Below are 22414 nucleotides of genomic sequence, written 5' to 3'. Positions count from 1 at the left end.
AACTCTGTAGCTGGTGTTTCATAGCAGTGTATTGCACAGACCGATATCTAAACTTCGGCCATGTGTAATGAAAACAGAGTGGGTAAGGATGGTCAAGACAAATACACTCTTCAAATGCACTCTTGAGGCTAGCAAAGAAAAACAGGAAGAAGGCTAATTCCTTGTCACCACTCACTTTATAATTACTCTGTTTTAGCATGTGATTAAATATCTACCTATGCCTGAAATTGGAATGTCTCTATTTCTTCTATTATTTGAAATAGCTTTGGACACTTAGAGTTCAGCACAAAATGGCCCACTTCAAGGATGTTAAAATGAAACAGAATAAGCTACTTTGCTGGTTTATAACTATTGATGGTTTCTAGTTTTAAAAGAACACCCATACAAGTGGAGTATAGTAATCACATCATGAATTTGTCTTTTTTGAGATATGGAACAAATGATTTTGAGTAAAATACAAATATTTACATTTAAGCTTCCATTGTCGGATAAAACACAAGAATTACTCTTAACACTTATATGTAAATGTATTGGGTTTGGCTGACCTGGAGTTAATTCTCACCAGAGCACCTTTCACAGTACTGTTTTACAGTAATGTAGCTGAGTGTAGATAACACACCACTACTGCTGAGCCAAACATCAAGATTGTGTTTTTCCAACTTTTCCCTCCCCACCCAGTGGGTTGAGGGACTGGCAGGATCTTGGGAAGGGGTACAGTTGGCCCAGTTGACCCAAACTAATCAAAGGGGTATGATATCAGCTCAGAAAGAAGGAAATGGCATTTGTCCTCTGGAGCAACTGCTACACATATTGAAGCCCTGCTTTCTGTGAATTGACCAAACATGGCCTGTTTATGGGAAGTAAAGAATAACATCTTCATTTGTTCTTGCTTCCACATGTGACCTCTACTTTTGTTTTTCATCTTATTAAATTGCTTCTAGCTTGATCTGCCAGCCTTTTGTTGTATTTTTCCTCTCCCCTGTCCATCTAAGATGGGGAGTGATAGAATGGCTTTGGTGAGCATCTGGCCCCCATTGAGGACCAAATCATCACAGAAAGAATTTAAGAATTCCAAGAAAATTAAATTAAAAATGCAGGCAGCAAAGTAACAAAGATCTGAATGCACCATAACATGGAAAAATACAAGAGCAGGGCAGACTGCAAATGTCAAGGCAAACTCATGCAATAATCTTTTGTAGGAACCCAGTATATCTAGGGAGAGATTTTAATCTCTTTTTGGTTCCACTTGACAGTTTGGGTGTTTTTTTTTTTTTTTCCCTGTATTTTGCTTTGTTTGTTTTAGTCTTTTAACACCTAACAGATGTTTTCCCTTATTCTAAAACCTGGTACTTTGAGGACTTTAGCAAAGACTTTTGTATCCACTGTTATGAAGTCATGATAAAAGTGCAGTAGGTTTGTCTGTATTACAATGACCTGTAGCTAAATGACTGATTCTATATGCAAATTTCAAAATATAACATGTACTCATCTCAAGAGTTAAATCTATTTTACATCAACTTTATCGGTAATGCAAATATTTATTTTTTTGGTAAAGACCGTTACTAGTTTAGGTACAGACAAATAAGTGCTTCTATAATCAAGCTGGCATAAAATAACCCAGTAAAACTCAGACAAAGCATATTAGTCAAACCCAAAAAGTTTTCAGAGTAGCATATGAATTCTGACATAATGGCATCAGACAGTCTCTTAGCAGAATTTAACATGAGTGCCTAACTGGTTGCTAACTTGGCTAATTTTAGAGTCAACCCTTCTTATTACACAAAATCAGAATAACTTGTTTCCCAGTCCTTCAAAAAAAGTCAGCAACACGAAGCAGGCTGAAAGAATATCTTCATTATGCAAGAATTAAGTTACAAAGTTATTGCTTAATATGGCTGCCAATGAGACATTAACCACTGACTGGAAATATATCTGGTCACTCCAGGAATCTCAGTACTAAATCCATTAGCAGTGAATCACAAAAACTGTGACAGTAGCAAATTCACCCACCAGGATTGCTAGGCAACTGTGGCTTGCTAAATAAAACAACAGATGAGGAGGCTAAAAGAAGGAAAAAAAGGTCATTAATTTCTATATACAGCAGTAGTAAAGTTACTGAGAGATTACTGATTAAATCTCTTTAAAGAATCTTGAAAAACTCGAGAAGGAATAAATAAAAAATTATGAAGTGATTTAAGGACAGGAAAAAATGTCTTAGTGTGACAGACTGAAAGTCATCAGCAGGCACAGCTTAATAAAAAGGCAGAAAAGACTTAATGAAGTAGCTGAAGTAACAAGAAAAACAACATACTACAGTAAACTTCAGAAAAAGGATACAAGATGAACACAGAGAAATTAAAATGTAAAGCTGGATGAGGTACCGTTAGGGCAAAGGTATCTAAACACTGGAGAAGATTACACTCAGTTACTAAATATAGCCCCCAACTACACTCTGATACCTACGAATTACATTTGAATGCCTCTCCTGTTCAGTTGTAGTCAAATGGTGAATACAACCCAGTGGTAACTGGCAGTAAATTACAGTATAAACCAGAGTTTATCTAGTGATCAACTTTACCTTAAAACACTATTAACAGAATACCTGAATTTGCTATATGAAGACAGATGCAGTTCTTTAGGTGTAATGATGTTAGAATCCAGATGCAAAGACTCAAAAACTACTTTTATTAATTTCCTGGTACTAAACTGAAAAGGACAGAAGCTGTATTGTTGGGCAAGGCCTGACAGTACCAGTTATACCTGGTTTTAGAAAATTCTAGTGGAATGAGATACAGAATTACTGCATTGGAAACAATAATTATCGTGAAGTAAGTGAAGGAGCAGCACTCAGCACATGGCATTCACATCACACTGCCACTACATACAAATAACAGTCACCAAGAAAAGTACAAAGGTGGCTTCCTAAAGACAAAATTATGTGAGTGGGCAGGTAAAAAAAAAGATCACAGACGCATTCAAGTCAGCAGGAACCTCTGAAATTAATCTCTAGTCTCGTACTCAATCAGACCAAAGCGAGGCTAACTCCATCACCTCTGCAATGATTTCCTTTTTTGAAAGCAAGTGCATGAACACCATAGACAGCAGATTCAGGTGATACCAGTTTCTGCCCCTTGAAAGCGTTACACAGTTGCACAGAAATGTAACTGTTACAAATACCGAGTTAAGATTTTCAACTAAGAATTGTGTCCCCAAAATTATTTCTATTTCTTTTCGTTATAATGCTTACATTACATGCATAAGATAACAAGTGCACAGTAAATATGGTTAGAGCAAAATATCCTACCACATATTATTAATTTATGAATACAAAGGTTCAATTCTTCATTTATAACACATGCAGAACTACAAAGAACAAGTTTTGATTTAAAGGTCTATTTAAAAAGACTTCCATGATATCACACAGTTACCTTTGGCTGTTCTGCACCACAGATTTTGGGAAATCAGTCTTGCGTTCTCAGTGTACCTTTGGTTGTTCCATGCTAATAAATGTTGTAGTGTCTTAACTATATGCAGCTTTTATTTCATGGTCTGAAATGCACATAGCATGAACTTGAGCATGTCTCTTAGCATTATTAACTATTTTTATTGCTACTGTGCAAATACCTGTAAACAAATTAGCTATCTCATCTTGTCATTTAGCAAATGAAGAAAACAGAAGTCAGTGAAATTACACTTTAAACAATGTTACAGACTTCTGTTTTGAGGACGCAAGTAATTTCTTTTATCTGTACGCAGCAGATGTCTGAAGCCTCATGGGATGTTTTATTTAACTCAGAACAAGCAACATGCATATAAGAACAATTAACACAAAGGAGCGGTAGTACACCTACTGTTAGTTAAAATTGCAATTGATAGTAACTACTACTATTATTATTCCTTTATGACTTTATTACTACTGCTTTCTTATGAAATAAATGCTGCTACTTAGAACCCCAGTTGATAGGATCACTAGGATAAAAATACACAATAGGAAATACAAAATGAGTTAAATTCACACAATACTAACTACTATAAAGTCTGCTTTTATTCCTCAGCAGTTTAATCTATTCTAAACACTTATTTCATATTGCTATTTGATAGCTCATCCTTATAAGAACACAACTGATTTTTTTGACTGTACAATGAAAACCTGTACAATTAGTTGCACTCTTCCTGGATACTGGGTTTCTTGCAAACAAGCACTGAAAATTTCAACAGGCCGAGTAACCAGAAATGTGTAGCACTTGAGCTCCATCTACAGGATGAAAACAAATGTAAATTTTTTCCAATTATGAAAGGAGTATTGTTTACTCTAAGGCCTTGAAGATCATCATTACTATTAAATAAATTCAATGTAATGCCCATAAATTTGATTGCTTCTGCAATGATGTGAAACACTTGTATCAGTATAGAATTCTTCATGTAAACAGCTGTTCTAAACTTTTAAGTTTAGATTTAAGCTTTCTAATTAAAAAAAACCCAGACCTGCAGAATTTCTCTACCACTGTTCCGTAATGATTGGGATGTTCTTTTTCCCAGGGTTTCCTAATATAAAATCACAAGATGCCTCAACCTATTTTTCAAAAATACACAAAAGGTTCAAATGCAGAACTGAAATTACCACAATATTGCCATTTGATGACTCCAACTATGATTGCATTTAGAAATGGTATCAGACCTCAGAATCATGAATTTGAGAAGGTGTCTATGGTGTCTATTATTTCCATATTGTTTCTCTGAAACAGATGTGCATATTTCTCACTTTACAAATGGATTTGCATTAAAAGAGACAAGACTGCTATAAATGAAGGCAGATTTGTAGAAAAGGTCATACACATTAAGAGATAGTACTCTGAATAAAATATTTTCAGAAGTTCATTCATTCTATTAGCTTATTTAAATAGCTGAAGAGATGAACAATTCTAATAGGTGTTTCTTGGCCCTCTGGTATGCTAGTATATTCAGGCTATGTATGGTGAGTTCATAAAAAAAAAAAATTTGCTCCTCCCACATCTCTCTGCCCTGATAAGCATGCTCTTGGACCACAGTAGATGGTGAACTCCCATAAGAATATTATCAGTCATTTCCAGTACACTTACAAAAATGTCACTACTACAGAAAATGAAACTCAATTATGTTTATATTACTTTATCTCATCAGACCTCAAAGTTAATAACATTTTATTTGTAGCAAACAATACCATGCCTTTGATTTTCATCCTACAAGATGCCAGACAATTATTTCGTAAACATGAAGTCCAAGGATTCACGTTACTTGTGGCACTAAGCAATGTCTTCGAAGGTGATGCTTCCCTGCTGCTAAAAACATGCCCAAACCCTCACACCACTCTAAAAGCATGGCCTGCTTCTAAACATATAGGCCACACAGAGTTAAAAATATTAATCCATGTGAAATGGTCAATATTTCTTACACTTGCTTTTAAAATCATAGCAAATACTTTCAGTAAAAGCAATCAATGACCATCAAGTTGCAAAAGTCAGGGTGTGATCTCCCTTGCTTCTTAATTTTGTTTTACAATTAAGATACAGACTCAATGCCCACCATAAGAGCCCCTTCATCAAAATACAGTTCTTTGATTTTCAGAAGGTATATATAGTCACATAAAACCAGAACAGCCTATAAGGGATGCAAGTCAGGTGTGTGATGGCTGAAAATAAGTGACTGTTTCAGTTACTCCTGTTTTCCAAGTAAAATTTCAATATGTATTGCATCTCAAGGCGTATCACTATTACTACAAATGTATGTGTCTTGACCTAAAGCCTTGATTTCCCAGTTGTTAATAGGAACGATGATTCATGGAACTTGGAAGTGAATATCAAATACCATGTACTCTTTTGTCATTGTCCTGAATTTTTGTTGGCAATAAGTCTGGGCCATTATATATAAAATTGTATCTGTTGTAGGAGTAAACAGAGGAAGATGGGGGGGGAAGGGGACTGGGCAGAGAGGAAGGAAGAAGAAAATAAAAAACACAGGAGAAACGGTTCTGTTTAGAAGAAAATGCTGGAGAAGAGAATCTAAGAGAGTCACTACATATGCAGAGTTTAATACAGACAAAGCCTGAATAATTTTGTCAGGTAGCTATTTACGTCAACTGTGCAGAAATAAAATAGAAAAATTTCACAGTTATCATCAGGGTTGGAAGAGACCTCACAGATCATCAAGTCCAACCCTTTACCACAGAGCTCAAGCCTAGACCATGGCACCAAGTGCCACGTCCAATCCTGCCTTGAACAGCTCCAGGGACGGCGACTCCACCACCTCCCCAGGCAGCCCATTCCAGTGTCCAATGACTCTCTCAGTGAAGAACTTTCTCCTCACCTTCAGCCTAAATTTCCCCTGGTGCAGCTTGAGGCTGTGTCCTCTTGTTCTGGTGCTGGCCACCTGAGAGAAGAGAGCAACCTCCTCCTGGCCACAGCCTCCCCTCAGGTAGTTGTAGACAGCAATAAAGTCTCCCCTGAGCCTTCTCTTCTCCAGGCTAAACAATCCCAGCTCCCTCAGCCTCTCCTCATAGGGCTTGTGCTCAAGGCCTCTCATCAGCCTCGTCGCCCTTGTCTGGACACGCTCAAGCATCTCAATGTCCCTCCTAAACTGGGGGGCCCAGAACTGAACACAGGACTCAAGGTGTGGTCTAACCAGTGCAGAGTACAGGGGCAGAATGACCTCCCTGCTCCTGCTGGCCACACCATTCCTGATGCAGGCCAGGATGCCATTGGCTCTCTTGGCCACCTGGGCACACTGCTGGCTCATGTTCAGGCGGGTATCAATCAGCACCCCCAGATCCCTTTTTGTTTGGCTGCTCTCCAGCCACTCCGACCCCAGCCTGTATCTCTGCATGGGGTTGTTGTGGCCAAAGTGCAGCACCTGGCACTTGGAGCTACTGAATGCCATCCCTTTAGACTCTGCCCATCTGTCCAGGCGGTCAAGGTCCTGCTGCAGAGCCCGTCTGCCCTCCAACCCAGCCACATCTGCCCCCAGCTTAGTGCCATCTGCAAACTTGCTGATGACTGACTCCATGCCCTCATCCAGATCATCTATGAAGATGTTAAAGAGGATGGAGCCCAGCACTGATCCCTGAGGGACACCACTAGTGACTGGCTGCCAGCTGGATGTGGCACCATTCACCACCACTCTCTGGGTCCGGTCCTCCAGCCAGTTACTAACCCAGCACAGAGTGTTGCCATCCAAGCCATGGGCTGACAGCTTAACCAGCAGTTTGCTGTGGGGGACAGTGTCAAAGGCCTTGCTGAAGTCCAGATAGACCACATCCACAGGCCTCCCCACATCCACCAAGCGGGTCACCTGATCACAGAAGGAGATCAGGTTAGAAAGGCAGGATCTGCCCTTCCTAAACTCATGCTGGCTGGACCTGAGCCCTTTCAATTACCTTTCGCATGCTTCCTCCTCCTACACCCCTGTAAGCTTTATTTAAGTAAATTTAAATGTCAAACTTGCAAAGATTTAATTGTTTAGTACTATCTGGGGGCCATGTTAATTGAAATACTGGATGTTAATTCCTAGTAAGTTTGCTGTCAGGTGTACTACACATTCCTTGTATACACGATGGATACTTGCATATAAACTTACTATGCAGAAATTCCCAAACCAATACTGGAAGAAAGATTGCCAAGACGCCAAGAAATCAAATTAACTCATTGAAAATTAAGTGCTCATCAGTATGTGAATGCTGGCACAGCTATACTGCATATTACTACAGCTATATTACATGTGTAACATGACTGGAAACCATAGTTTGATTAGCTGAATACAGCTGTAAAAACATAATAATCTGAATACTGTGTTGTACCACTAAACACAGATATATTCTAACCCTCTAAGAACAACCCTAGATTGTTTCTAAAACCTGTGTAACAATTGTCATGTTAAAAACCAGATATATTGCAAGAATGGCAGCTATGTTAAGCCAGACATTAATGGATGATTAGGAAGTCTTTATCTGAAATCTCAGTAGTGGAAGACTACCCTTTTTTGTCATGGATAAAGCAACATTGAAATTCAAGCTTATAATTGTGTATAATGTAACACATGTGTGTGGTTGAAGCTAATTAGAATATTTAAATGAGAAATATTAGATTAAAGGCTGTGAAAAGAAAACAATTGTGATGTCTACTTCACTCACAGGTTTGCTGAGATATATAAAAGCAAGGACACAAACACAGATAAGTTAGTCTATCTGTCAGAGTGCGGTGTCTGTTTTCAACCTGGGCTGTTCCGCTTGGATCTGTATAACCCAGCTAATCATTCTGCTCTAACCCTCCTCTTGCTGATCCTCCCACCTCACTTTGCACATAAGACAAACTCTGGGATAAGGTGGACGGGTGGAAAGAAGGTGGAAGGGGTGGTTGGGAGCCCCTCCTGGAGACTCTGATTTCTGGGATAGGTACTGTGTTTCTGTATTACTTTTAACTTGTATATATCTGTAAACAGCTGTAAATATTTGTAATATATTGTAAATACCTCCTTGTATATCATGCTAAACTGTGAATAGGAAGTTTCATTCCTTAACTTCCAGCCATCTGAGTCTAGTCTGGGTGATTTCATTGTGTGTGGGGATGGGTAACTCCCAAACCATCACACACATGATAAATACTTTTCACTTACAATTCACCTGGGGAAAGCAAAACTGTCATACAAAAGTATCAATAAGAAAATAAAGCTAACCAATGTCACCTTCCATGGTTTGCGGTAGAGAAGAGAGAGCAATTTTAATGTAATACTAAATTATCAATGAAGTAACTGTAAAACTGGAGTGGAACAGAAAATCTAAGTGTAAACAAGATGAAGGAAGAAAAATCAAGACTCCTACCTGCGACTAGTTGTTTTCTTCTCTGCCTTAGTTTCTTCATCTTGAAGTTGCTGTTTAGCATTTTCACTTGTTTCAATTTTCAACTTTTTGGCAATGCGTTCTTTCATTTCGAACCTCTCATTGCTAGCAGCTTCACGTCCCACACTATCAGCATCTTCATCATTATCTTCCTCCTTTATTGATTTGAAATTATAAAACTCCTTTAGCTTCTTTTTACTACAGAATGTTGAATACACACGAAGTTTTTCCTAAAAATTTAATCCCTCACAAAAGAGAAGAAAAATAATTTCAAAGAAAACTCTTCAAATAACTTACTTGATTCAGAGGAGGAAAAATAATAATTATTTTTTCATACACAAAGTAGATAATTTCTGAATGTTTTAATAAAGTAAAAGGGTATATTCTAGCCTTACATGATTGCAAAACACCTAACGGCAATGTGGTGTTCAGTTATTGTTCATGAATCCAAAATTTGATTGAGAAAATATTTTTTTTTCTTCCCAGTAAAACAATATTTTAGTAGGAACTTCCTGCCACAGGCCTGTACTACATGAACAGGTTTGTCCACAAGTCTCTGTGAAGGAATTTACAAACTGATCAAAAGAGGCTGTGAAAATCTGCAGAATCAATCATCCCAGCTTGCTGTCTATGAGATGGTGTCCTTCCATTAAGACTGATGCAGAATTCCTTCTTCAGGGAAGGAAATAGTCAAACTTAGATTCCTTGGTTTAGTTAGGCTTCTTAATTTCTGAGAAGAACGAGTTTTTTCTCCCTCCAAATGTCTTTGAACTAAGGCGGTTTATCCTCTTTTGCCATCCTTCGCTAGGCCTGGAAGCATAATAACCTCTGTAGCAAGTTGGGATGATTGATTCTGCAGGTTTTCACAGCCTCTTTTGATCAGTTTGTAAATTCCTTCACAGAGACTGATGGGCAAACCTGTTCCTGTAGTAGAGGCCTGTGGCAGGAAGTTCCTAATAAGTATTGTTTTACTGGGAAGAAGAAAAAAAAATCACTTAATTTCTCAGAAAGTTTTGTTTACCAGACAAGATAATGAAACTTTCTGAAAGATTTGCCTAATTGATAAATTATCAGGAAGACCTCAATGGCACAGGGCAGAATCCAACGTTGGAGCATGAAAGTACTGTGTTCAAGGTTTTTAACTGTCAGTGTTGAAGACAGACTCCTCATGATTTGGCCAGGGCTTAGCTAAGAGCATTTTACTGAAACATTAAATGCTGGCAGGAGAATTTCTAGTATAAAAATGGGTAACTCCAGACAAACTGCCAGTTGCTCAGTAAATTAATTAAAAATACAAAAATCTGAGCAAGAAGATGGGAATTACATGGATAATTTACTGTCCAACTCAGCTGAAGCCCCTACTTCCCAAACTTTCCCTTCCCCTCACTCTGCACAGGATTTCATTAGTTGTATTCTAGAATAAGTATGACAAGACAAGGTATAACCTTCCTCTTCAACTCCTTTATTCCTGGAACCCGCCACTTTACTTCTGCCCCGTCTTCTCCTTCAGTTTCTCTTCTGTCCCATTATTAATTCAATCTGATCTAGTATTTTTTAGGCACTCATTTTTGCGAAGTCTCCTTACTTACCAACTAACAAATTTTTACATGTTTCCACTAAGAGTGGGCTACATGACAGTTCAGAAGGGAAGCCACTGTTCAGTTGGTTGATGTTCTCTTTGTAACAAGAAATGCAAAACTGCCTCCTGCAAGCTGTGCCTAGTTCTGCTGCTTTATTAGCTGTGTTGCGCTACACTTATTTTTGCTCTAGAAATCAAAAGGTCGGAAGAGATTTTGTGTCAGAATAATGAAAGGCTACTGACTTTGAGGACTGCAGCAAGAGAAACAGGATGATATTTAATAGCATGAACAATAAAATTAGATGCTTAGAGAATAATAACAAAATATTTCTCTTACATGCCAAGGAATTGTGACCTGCGGGAGGCCAGGAGACATGTAGAGAATTATTTGCTTGTAAAATGGCTTATAAAATTACCACTGTGTTGAACCCATGTAAATACAGAAGTGACCCCGTGATGTATTTAATCTGAGAGAGAGGATAAAATACTAGTATCATAGAATCAACCAGGTTGGAAGAGACCTCCAAGATCATCCAGCCCAACCTAGCACCCAGCCCTAGCCAGTCAACTAGACCATGGCACTAAGTGTCTCATCCAGTCTTTTCTTAAACACTTCCAGGGACGGTGACTCCACCACCTCCCTAAGCAGTCCATTCCAATGCCAATCACCCTCTCTGGCAAGAACTTCCTCCTAACATCCAGCCTGTACTTCCCCTGGCACAACTTGAGACTGTGTCCCCTTGTTCTATTGCTGGCTGCCTGGGAAAAGAGGCCACCCCCCACCTGGCTACAACCTCCCTTCAGGTAGTTGTAGACAGCAATGAGGTCACCCCTGAGCTTCCTCTTCTCCAGGATAAACAACACCAGCTCCCTCAGCCTCTCCTCATAGGGTTTGTGTTCCAGGCCTCTCACCAGCTTTGTCACCCTTCTCTGGACACGTTCCAGCACCTCTACATCTCTCTTGAATTGAGGGGCCCAGAACTGGACACAGGACTCAAGGTGTGGCCTGACCAGTGTTGAGTACAGGGGAAGAATAACCTCCCTTGTACTACTGGCCACACTGTTCCTGATGCAGGCCAGGATGCCATTGGCTCTCTTGGCCACCTGGGCACACTGCTGGCTCATCTTCAGCCTGCTATCTCTCTGTACCCCCAGGTCCCTTTCTTCCTGGCTGCTCCCCAGCCACTCTGTCCCCAGCCTGTAACGCTGCTTGGGGTTGTTGTGGCCAAAGTGCAGAACTCTGCACTTGGCCTTGTTAAATGTCTGCCCACCTGCTCCTAGCTTGGTGTCATCTGCAAACTCACTTTATGAGGCTCAGGTAACTCCCTGAAATGCTAGATTCTAACTAAGATCATTCAATGAAATGAAGCCTAAGGAAAACACCTGCATGGAAAAAAAAATCCTTTTCCCCGCTTCATGACGTTATTACAACAGCATTCAGATTAATTAGGCTGCGAAATAAAACATTTAAATAAATATAACTAGCATATCCCTATTCTGTATTCCTCAAACCCAGTTCTTTGTTAAGAACAAAGGGCTATTTGAACATCCAAATAAACGAAATATCATTCTCAGAACCCTTTTGACACTTAAATGCTCCTGCACAGCAGAATCACAAATGAGAAGCGCAATCTGAATTCATACTATGCCTTGCAGAAGAAGATTACAGGTTGTGTCATTCCTTCACTTCACTACCTATACAGCGTGGATAGATACGCAAAACAGTACTTTCAGGATGCAGTTCGGGGAACAGGAAGTTACACTCTTCCTGAAACATTACAACCTCGTCTCAAAAGCTACATGACCATGGCCTATGGCTGAAGGCAAAGACATACTTCAGCTAGCGATCTTACTCTGCACCACACACAATGATCTCATTGTAACTAAAATAATCTCCCTGCCTAGCTTTACCTAACTTCCTCATTACTCAGAATTCCTGTCTTTCAGATATGACAGTCTTCATCAACACAATCTAAGTGATACAGACTCACTGAAATTTTATTTTCCTAAAGAAATCTTTTCCAACAAGACTCTCACTCATACGGAGACTTCCCCTCAGACATCAAGAGTTGCATCATTATTCATGTCAAATGAAATGTTGACTTGATTTTTTTTTAACAAGGGATCTCAGGACTCTTATTAATGGTTTATCATTCTGAGGTACTTTACCTCCCACACACCTACTGTATTGATTGAAGTATCTGCTAAGCAATTGTTGTAAAATGCAAGAGGTTGTACACAGTATTAACCTCACTCTGCTGTGAATGCTCATGGTGGATGAACCTTAGAGCTTTCATAGAATCATAGAATCAACCAGGTTGGAAGAGACCTCAAAGATCATCCAGTCCAACCTATCACCCAGCCCTAGCCAGTCAACTAGACCATGGCACTGAGTGCCTCATCCAGTCTTTTCTTGAAGACCCCCAGGGACGGTGCCTCCACCACCTCCCTGGGCAGCCCATTCCAATGGGAAATCACTCTCTCTGTGAAAAACTTCTTCCTAACATCCAGCCTATACCTACCCTGGCACAACTTGAGACTGTGTCCCCTTGTTCTATTGCTGGTTACCTGGGAGAAGAGGCCAACCCCCACCTGGCTACAATGTCCCTTCAGGTAGTTGTAGACAGTAATAAGATCACCCCTGAGCCTCCTCTTCTCCAGGCTAAACAGGCCCAGTTCTCTCAACCTCTCCTCATAGGATTTGTGCTCCAGGCCCCTCACCAGCTTCGTTGCCCTTCTCTGGACATGTTCCAGTACCTCAACATCTTTCTTGAATTGAGGGGCCCAGAACTGGACACAGTACTCAAGGTGTGGCCTGACCAGTGCTGAGTACAGGGGAAGAATAACCTCCCTTGTCCTACTGGCCACACTGTTCCTGATGCAGGCCAGGATGCCATTGGCTCTCTTGGCCACCTGGGCACACTGCTGGCTCATCTTCAGCTTACTATCTATCAGTACCCCCAGGTCCCTTTCCTCCTGGCTGCTCTCCAGCCACTCAGTCCCCAGCCTATAGCGCTGCTTGGGGTTATTGTGGCCAAAGTGCAGAACCCTGCACTTGGCCTTGTTAAATCTCATCTCATTGGCCTCTGCCCACCCATCCAGCCTGTCCAGGTCCCTCTGCAGGGCTCTCCTACCTTCCAACAGATCAACACCTGCTCCTAGCTTGGTGTCATCTGCAAACTTACTGATGCTGGACTCAATGCCCTCGTCCAGATCATCAATAAAGATATTGAACAGGACTGGGCCCAGCACTGATCCTTGGGGAACACCACTTGTGACTGGCTGCCAACTGGACGTGGCACCATTCACCACCACTCTCTGAGCTCTGCCATCCAGCCAGTTCTTGATCCAGCACAGAGTGAATCTGTCCAAACCATGAGCTGCCAGCTTGGCTAGGAGCTTCTTGTGGCAGACAGTGTCAAAGGCTTTGCTGAAGTCCAAGTAGACTACATCCACAGCCTTCCCCACATTCACCAGGCGGGTAACCTGATCATAAAAGGAGATCAGGTTGGTGAGGCAGGACCTGCCCTTCCTAAACCCATGCTGGCTGGGCCTGATCCCTTGGCTATCCTGTAGGTGCTTTGTGATGGCACCCAAGATGACCTGTTCCATGACCTTGCCTGGCACTGAGGTCAGGCTCACAGGTCTGTAGTTTTCTGGCTCCTCCTTACGACCCTTCTTGTGTATGGGAATCACATTGGCCAGCTTCCAGTCTTCAGGGACCTCTCCAGTGAGCCAGGACTGCTGATAAATGATGGAGAGTGGCTTGGCCAGCTCAGCTGCCAGCTCTCTCAGCACCCTAGGGTGGATCCCATCCGGTCCCATGGACTTGTGAGGATCCAAGTGACTTAGCAGATCCCTTACTGCTTCCTCATGGATTAGAGGGGGACTGTACTGGTCCCTGACTCCATCCACCACTTCAGGAGTCCAGCTGTCCTGGAGACAACCTGTCCCACTAGTGAAGATTGAGGCAAAGAAGGTGTTAAGCACCTCTGCCTTTTCCTCATCCTTTGTCACTCTATTCCCCTCTCTATCTAACAAGGACTGGAGGTTGTCCTTGGCCCTTCTCTTGCTATTCATATATTTAAAGAAACACTTTTTATTTTCCTTGGCAGCTGTGGCCAGCCTGAGCTCCAAGTGGGCTTTTGCCTCTCTAATTTTTCCTCTACAAGACCTAGCAACCTCCTTGAACTTCTCCTGGGACACCTCCCCTCTTTTCCAAAGGTGATACACTCTCTTTTTAATCTTTAATTCCTTCAGCAGCTCCCTGCCCATCCAGCCTGGCTGCCTCCCTCGTCGGCTCATCTTCCGGCTCAGTGGCACTGCCTGCTCCTGTGCCTTCAGGAGTTCTTTCTTGAAGCAGGTCCAACCTTCCTGGACCCCTTTGTTTCTAAGGGCTATTTCCCAAGGAACTTTCTGAATTAGTTCCTTAAATAGGCTGAAGTCTGCCCTTCGGAAGTCCAGTGTGGAGGTTCTGTTGATGCCCCTCCTGGTTTCTCCACGTATTGAAAACTCTATAATTTCATGGTCACTGGACCCCAGGCAGCCTCCAACCACCACATCCCCTACCAGCCCCTCTCTATTTGTGAGCAGCAGGTCAAGCAGGGCTGCCCCCCTGGTAGGCTCACGTAACAGCTGGGATAGGAAGTTGTCTTCCACACATTGCAGAAACCTTCTAGACTGCTTCTTCTCTGCAGTGTTTAAGTCCCAGCAGATGTCTGGTAGGTTAAAGTCGCCCACCAGAACAAGGGCAGGTGATCTTTGAAAGGACCTTCAGCCTTTTGCTGAAAAACTGACTTGAACTAGTTTAAAAAAACACTTAAGTGTTCACACATGGTAAAAATGAAAGTCTTATTTATTAAAAAAATGTTACTTACCTCACTCAAATCCCTTTCTTCACTTGCTGCCTCACTAAAAGAATAAAAATAACCATAATTACTTCCAAGAATGAGAGGAGATTAAAAATGTAATTTAAAAATCAAAGTTCTCTATAAATACTGAAAAGCTGATTCAAATTTATATAATCCTCACATTCATCTTACAAATATCACTTACTAGTATTTTCTATCATTTGATTGTCATAATCCTCTGTAATTGGAAATGCTGAAGAACACAGGATAAAATCAAAGACTTCCATATTATATCTTGAGTTATCTAGGCTAACCACTAATGTATACAGTTAAAAGAAAAACCTCAAACAACAAAAGCAGCTCACAATGGATGGTTTGGATTTCACGTATCAAAGAACTTTCAGCATTTCATTCACAATGGTCTATATTTCAGGAAGTCTTCTTTATATGGATATATTTGATGCGCACTATAATAATAAGTTTAACATCAGAATTTTCAATTGTAATGCAGCTACAATTTAGTGCACTAAACAAGGAATCTATCTGAATATACTGCAGCTAACAGAGCCATTGTTAATTATCACAAATTAATAAGAAAAAACCTTGAAGATTTTTTTCATTGCATAATTTAAAGAAGTTTTGATAGAGAAACAAAGCAAAGAATATTGAAGGAGTTCCCGAAGTCAAGGCTTTGAGCTGAACTCTAAGCCAGTGATAACTCACCATGGTCATCAAAGAAACTCTAAATTTGTTGGAATCAATTAAATTAATTGTAAAAACTGATTGAGAAAACTCTCAGTAAATGATTTAATAATGGATTATAATTTAAACAAAAAATATTTGAAGACTATTTATATACCTTAAAGAATCCAACTGCAATTCTGATGTTAATCCTGAACAAGTAGAAGCCACAATAAAAGAGGTATAATTACCTGTGCTGGATTTGTGACATAGCTTTAAAGGGAATTGCCTTACCAACCTCTGGGAGTGCTTTGAAGAAGCTACATGTGATCATATATGACCTTTCTCGTTTATTTGGACTCACACAGAATCTACAACCACAGGTTATTACAGAAACAAAGTAATCCTGGGGCAAGTACAAATCAATAGATGGTTAAAAAGACAAAAACCAAGTCAGAAGGAAGCTGCCTGAGCAGCTAGAGATCTGGTTAGGAAAGCCAAGATACAGTTTGAATTGAATCTAGCTAGAGAGGTCAAAGTGAGCACCAAGAATTTCTACAGGTATATTAATGGTAAAAAGACCAGGGAAGGCGTGGGCCCCCTCAGAAAGGAAGCAGGTGAAATGGACACAAGTGACATGGAAAAGTCTGAGGTTCTCAACAACTTCTTTACCTCAGTCTTCACTGCAAAGAAGACTGGCAAAGGCCCCCAGCCACACTCCTGCAGTCATGGAAGATAATGGCAGGGGCTCGAAGGAAGAACTGCCCATCATAAGTGAACATCAGGTTTGTGATATCTGAAGAACCTAAAGTGTTCAAGTCCATGGGACCAAATGGCTACTGAGAACACTGGTGGATGAGATTGCTAAACCCCTCTCTATTCCATTCTAAAAGTCATGGCAGTCTGGTGCAGTCCCCACTCACCAGAAAAAGGGAAACATAACTTCCATTTTCAAAAAGGTTAGGAAGGAGGAGCCAGGGAACTCCAGGCCAGTCAGTCTCACCACTGTGCCCAGTAAGATCATGGAGCAGATCCTCCTGGAGGTACTACTGAGACAGAAGAATAGTGAAGAGTTGATTTGCTACAATCAGCATGGCTTCACCAAGGGCAAATCCTGCCTGACAAACCTGTTGGCCTTCTATGAACAGGTCACAACATTCAGAGATGAAAGGCAAGCAACTGATGTCACTTACCTGGACCTGAGCAAGGCCTTTGACACTGTCCCACACCACATCCTGGTCTCCAAGCTGGTGAAACATGGTGGACCACGAGATGGATAAAGAATTGACTTGATGGCTGCACCCAAAGAGTGGCTGTTAACAGGTCTATGTCCAAGTGGAGGCCAGTGACAAGTGGAGTCCCTCAGGGATGAGTCCTGGGACCAGTCTTGTTCAAAATCTTTGTTGGTGACATGGACAGTGGCACTGAGTGCACCCTCAGCAAGTTTGCTGATGACACCAAGCTGTGTGGTGCAAGAGACACGCTGGAGGGAAGGGATCCATCCAGAGGATCCTGGACAGGCTGGAGAGGTGGGCATAAGCCAACCACATAAGGTTCAACAAGACGAAGTGCAAGGTCCTGCATCTGGGTTGAGGCAATCCCAAGCACAAATACAGGCTGGTCAATGACGGTCTGGAGAGCGGCCCTGAGGACAGGGACTTGGAGGTGCTGGTAGATGAGAAGCTCAACTTGAACCAGCAGTGTGCACTTGCAGCCCAGAGGGCAAATCAGATCCTGGGCTGCATCAGAAGAAGTGTGGCCAGCAGGTCGAGGGAGGTAATTTTCCCCCTCTACACCGCTCTGGTGAGACCCTACTTCTAGTACCGCATCCAATTCTGGAGCCCTCATTACAAGAAGGATGTGGACATGCTGGATCATGTCCAGAGAAGGGCCACCGGGATGATCAGAGGTCTGGAGCAGCTCTGCTATGAGGACAGACTTAAAGAGTTGAGGCTGTCAGTTTGCAGAAGAGGAGGCTCCCATGCGACCTTATTGTGGCCTTTCAGTATCTGAAGGAGGCCTACAAAATAGCTAGGGAGGGACTTTGTAGGCTGTCAGGGAGTGACAGGACCAGGAAGAATGGAGTGAAGCTGGAGATGGGTAGGTTCAGACTGGACATGAAGAGGAAGTTCTTCAGCATGAGAGCGGTGAGATCCTGGAATGAGTTGCCCAGGGAGGAGGTTGAGGCCCCATCCCTGGAGATGTTTAAGGCAAGGCTGGATGAAGGTGTGACTAGTCTGATCTAGGATAGAGTGTCCTTGCCTATTGCAGGGGTGTTGGAAGTAGATATTCTTGTGGTCCCTTCCAACCCTGACTGATTCAATGATGCTATGCAGCTCTGTAGTCCTCTGCACAGGAAAGAAGTGGACTTACTGGAGCAGCTCAAAAGGAGTGGTACAAAAATAATCAGAGGGATGGAATACCCCTCCTATTAGCAAACAGTTAAGAGAATGAGTGCTATTCAGCCTGGATAAAATTTCTGGGACACCTTATTGTGGTATTTCAGCACTTAAAAGTAGGTTACAGGAAAGAAAAGGACAGATTTCCTATCAGGGCCTGTAGTGTTGAAACAAGGACTAATGGCTTTAACTAAAAGAGGGTAGATTCAGACTAGATATAAAGATGACACTTTTCAAAGTGAAGGTGAAGAAATGTTAGAATAGGCTGCTCAGAGAGATGGCAGATGCCCCATCCCTGGAAACACTGAAGTCAGGATGGCTTGGCCTCTGAGCTACCTGATTTAACTGAAAATGTCTCTGCTCATTGCAAGGGATTGGAATATATATCACCTTTAGAGGCAACTTTCAACGCAAACTATACTAGCAAATTCTTGGGAGTTGATATATTTCAATGGAATAGTCTCAGCTCAACACTCAATAGTGGTTAAAAAGGAAAATCAGAAGTGTAAGAATTAAGAAATGGAAAATTAAGCAGAGACCGTCTTTATGCAAGCATACATCCACTCATGACTCAATTTTTAATATGCTGCTTAGATTTAAAAAAAAAAAGATATTTTGGAACAAAAAATAGGGCTGGGAAGAGCAACAAGAACAATCACTAGTGTGAAAGAAAGTTGAGTAGGCTTTAAAAGTTTAGGCTAGAAAGGAGATGGACGAAGAAGAAACTGCGGTAACGAAAGGTAAAAAGGGACTGACTGCTCACTATCTTTTCCAGTCTAAGAGTCATAATTTATCAAATGATGCCAGCAGCAGCCAGGTTCAGAAACTGGTCACTGTTGGTGACAGCAGACAAATATTTGGTCTGATACGGAATTATCTTTCTTAATTTCTTAAGAGTGACAGACAAATATGATGCTAATTTGGTATCACATCCTGGAAGTAGATCTGTTTTGGTAATTGGAAATCATATATTTACCTCTTGACAGCAGGAATTGAGCTCAATTGTGGATCATCCTTCAGTAGATCATGACTACTTTTACTTTTGCCTTTCATGCTCTGTTTAAAAAAAAACACATAAAATTTCAGTGTCTGAGAGAACAGATGATGAAGAAGTATAACAATAAGAGAGTAATAACTTCTTTCTTGTCAATGTTAACCAACCAACACACACAAACACTTTAATAGTTGAAGAATAGGGAAGGCATTCCAGTAAGAGGAGCATCAAACTGCCCCTATGGATTTACAAAGTATTTTTTTAATAGCAATGCACCAACTTTCAAAGAGAGAGGAGGGAAAAAAAAGGAAAAGAAAAAAAACAATATTGAAGAGATTGTTTAATCTTCACAGTTATTACATATCATAAAAAACATGTGGTCTAGAACATGAAGTCACTGAAAAGGTAAGAATGACTTTCCAGTAGTGATATAAGACAAATAACTACGTCAATGCAGTACTTATCAATTAGTAGGATGCAAATTAGGCCCCTAGGTAAGGTAAAAAGCCCCAATAAAGTAACAAACTGCAACACATCAACCTGCAATACATTGTACAGGAAGCATCCACTGAAGCAAGCAGTCAAACAAATCTAACTACAAAAGATCCTCAGACAGAAAGACTGTAGTAAGAAAGCATTCTGCATGCTAATCCAAAAAGTACATCTACATTTCAGACTGAAATCAGACTGAAAATATCTGTTACAGAAGCAGTCTGTGTTGTGACATTAATGTCTCCAATTCAGTCACATTTTATAATCCTTTCAGAAAGACAGCAGTTGTGTGAATAATAACATTCACTCGTTCAAACACAATTTCAGTTTTTTATTATGCAGAAAAAAAGGACACATTCAACAATACCAAAAATTACTTCCTTCAACAAGTATGTGGGAGCTAGATCATATCATCACTGTAAACTGCTCCAAACAAGCAGAGACAATTAAATGAGCAGTTCAGATGCTGAATACTCCAGTTCAAACACTAAGCAGCAACCACTAGTAGCCTCATCATCAAGTCTCTGAATGCACTGATAGACTTTAATGGCCTGGAGTTTTATCTGGAGCTCCTCTGACCACAAGCATCATTTTAGACCAGGTCTGACAATCCTCTCACTGCCTAACATGTCAAGGGTGTATCTGACACTAACCCTGTCTTCTGGCTGGGACTGTTGCACTTAGACCTGTCCCCAGTCCAGTCCTGAGTTCCATCTCTTGCTGCTCCTGACTGGACTCTACGGGTAGGTCTTGGCTATTGCTTGTCGTGTATGGGACTGTCGATGCATCCTGTTACTAGCAACCAATTCTGCCTGCTTCATCCATATTGTGCCCCTGTTGGTGAATGCACTGACTGTGCTGGAATTAAGTCTTGCCTAGTGGCTCACACTCACTTCTACTAAATAGTGCCAACTCTCTCAGCCTGTCTGTCTCCGTTAAGGGAGATGTTCCAGCCCTCTGATCAATTAATTTTAGGAACTCATTAAGTGAAAGAGTTCTTACCCCTTAATTGATGATATCCCAACAGTGCGCTGCAGTGAGACTAAAAACTTAGCCAAGACATTTACTTGTGCACACTGCAGCAGAAAGCTGCGGAAATACAGAGCAGGGAAAAGGAAAGCAGGGGGGGGAAGAGAAAGATCACAGCAGATTTCAGCTGAACTTAAGGAGAAACTTCTTTAATTTGAGGTGATGGAGAACTAGAACAGGCTACACAGAGAGGTTGCGAAGTCTTCTTCTCTAGAGATTTTCAAAACCTGCCTGGACATGTTCCTGTGCAAGCTGATCCAGGTATACTTGCACTAGCAGGGGGAAGGTCCCTGTGAACTACCATTCTGTGATTCTATGAGCATGCTAAGCTATAGCTACCCTGACTGCTGAAGTGAAACAGGCAAGAAAAACAGTCAAAGCTACTGTTGTGATAAACCCCTACTATCACTCTGACTGATACCATCTCATTGTAATGTCACTCAAGACTATTCACAGCTGTGTCTCGTATTTTAACTAAATCCTGTGGACCATTTTTGACACTTGGTACAGAACTCAGTACCACACAGTTGGATCACTAACTGAAGCACGTAGATACCTGAACTATACAAATAAATATGAAAGGCCAGGGCTCTAGACAAGTAACTTGTCAGCAATAGAAGAATGGCAACTTCTGGCAAAGTCAGGAAAGGAAACGTTAGGCTAAAGACTTCCTATGTAACCCTCATTATGTGAATATGGATAATTCACAACAGTGCAATATTTGATCATGGTAAGGCACTAGTTCCCACTCAGTAATCTCACTTCAGTTTGCACACAGAATGGACATACGTAAGAAAACGGAGCTAACAATGCACTGAGAGTGAACAAATTGATTTACTTCAAATCTCAAGTATTTTGTCATCTAATCATACTCATATAATTTAGGATGTGAATGAAGCATCTGTCACTTTGACAAATTTTAAAACAGAGCACGTGGATCTGCACTATGAAACGGGACTTTGTGGAAATGTAAAATATAACTGAAGGTACTTCCAAAGCCAGAAAAGCTAAAGCTCTGGTTCTTTTCAATATGTTAAAATAGTGGAACCATAAAACTTAAATAATTTCTAGTATTGTTGTTCAAAACTCAAACACAAGAACAAGATTAAGAACTTTAAAGCTTACATACACAAAATGTACTTTAGAATTGAACTGAAAAATTGGGATAGTTTTGTACAATACCTGACTAACTCTACTGACTTCCTCCTCTTCTTCTTCGGCTTCTTCCCCAAAGGACAGCAGGTTAAAATTTCTTTGAGAGAAAATAAATTTTCTAGTAAAACTCTAAATACTGTCTTATTAACATTCTATAAACTAGAATACTACTTCCAAATTGCATGCCATGGTTTAAAACAACTTTTTGTCCTGCTAAATGTACCAATTCCAAATAACTGCAACACACTTTTTTGCAGTAAACCATGAATATTTAGAGAAGCACATCCTATTCTATTTCTCAGCCAAAAGTATCAGGATGGTAACTATCATTCAGAAGATGGTAAGGTGGAACTTAAGAAATTATGCCTT

At 40.9% G+C, this 22414-nt stretch overlaps 1 protein-coding gene across 2 annotated transcripts in view; it reads right to left on the bottom strand.

The window, feature by feature from the left end:
• Window positions 1-22414, bottom strand: part of CWC27 (CWC27 spliceosome associated cyclophilin) — a 142906-nt gene that overhangs the window by 113144 nt on the left and 7348 nt on the right. For both annotated transcript variants that reach the window (XM_064140908.1, XM_064140909.1), the window contains exons 7-10: window positions 22073-22142; window positions 19352-19431; window positions 15323-15356; window positions 8849-9021 (exon numbers count right to left, since the gene is read on the bottom strand). In XM_064140908.1, coding sequence (XP_063996978.1) covers window positions 8849-9021; window positions 15323-15356; window positions 19352-19431; window positions 22073-22142 — 357 coding nt within the window. The remainder of the gene's footprint in view (window positions 1-8848; window positions 9022-15322; window positions 15357-19351; window positions 19432-22072; window positions 22143-22414) is intronic.

This window comes from Pogoniulus pusillus, chromosome Z (assembly GCF_015220805.1).
Source record: "Pogoniulus pusillus isolate bPogPus1 chromosome Z, bPogPus1.pri, whole genome shotgun sequence".
NCBI lineage: Eukaryota > Metazoa > Chordata > Aves > Piciformes > Lybiidae > Pogoniulus > Pogoniulus pusillus.
The sequence above is the reverse complement of the archived record's forward strand: the minus strand, read 5'-3'. Positions and strand labels throughout refer to the sequence as shown.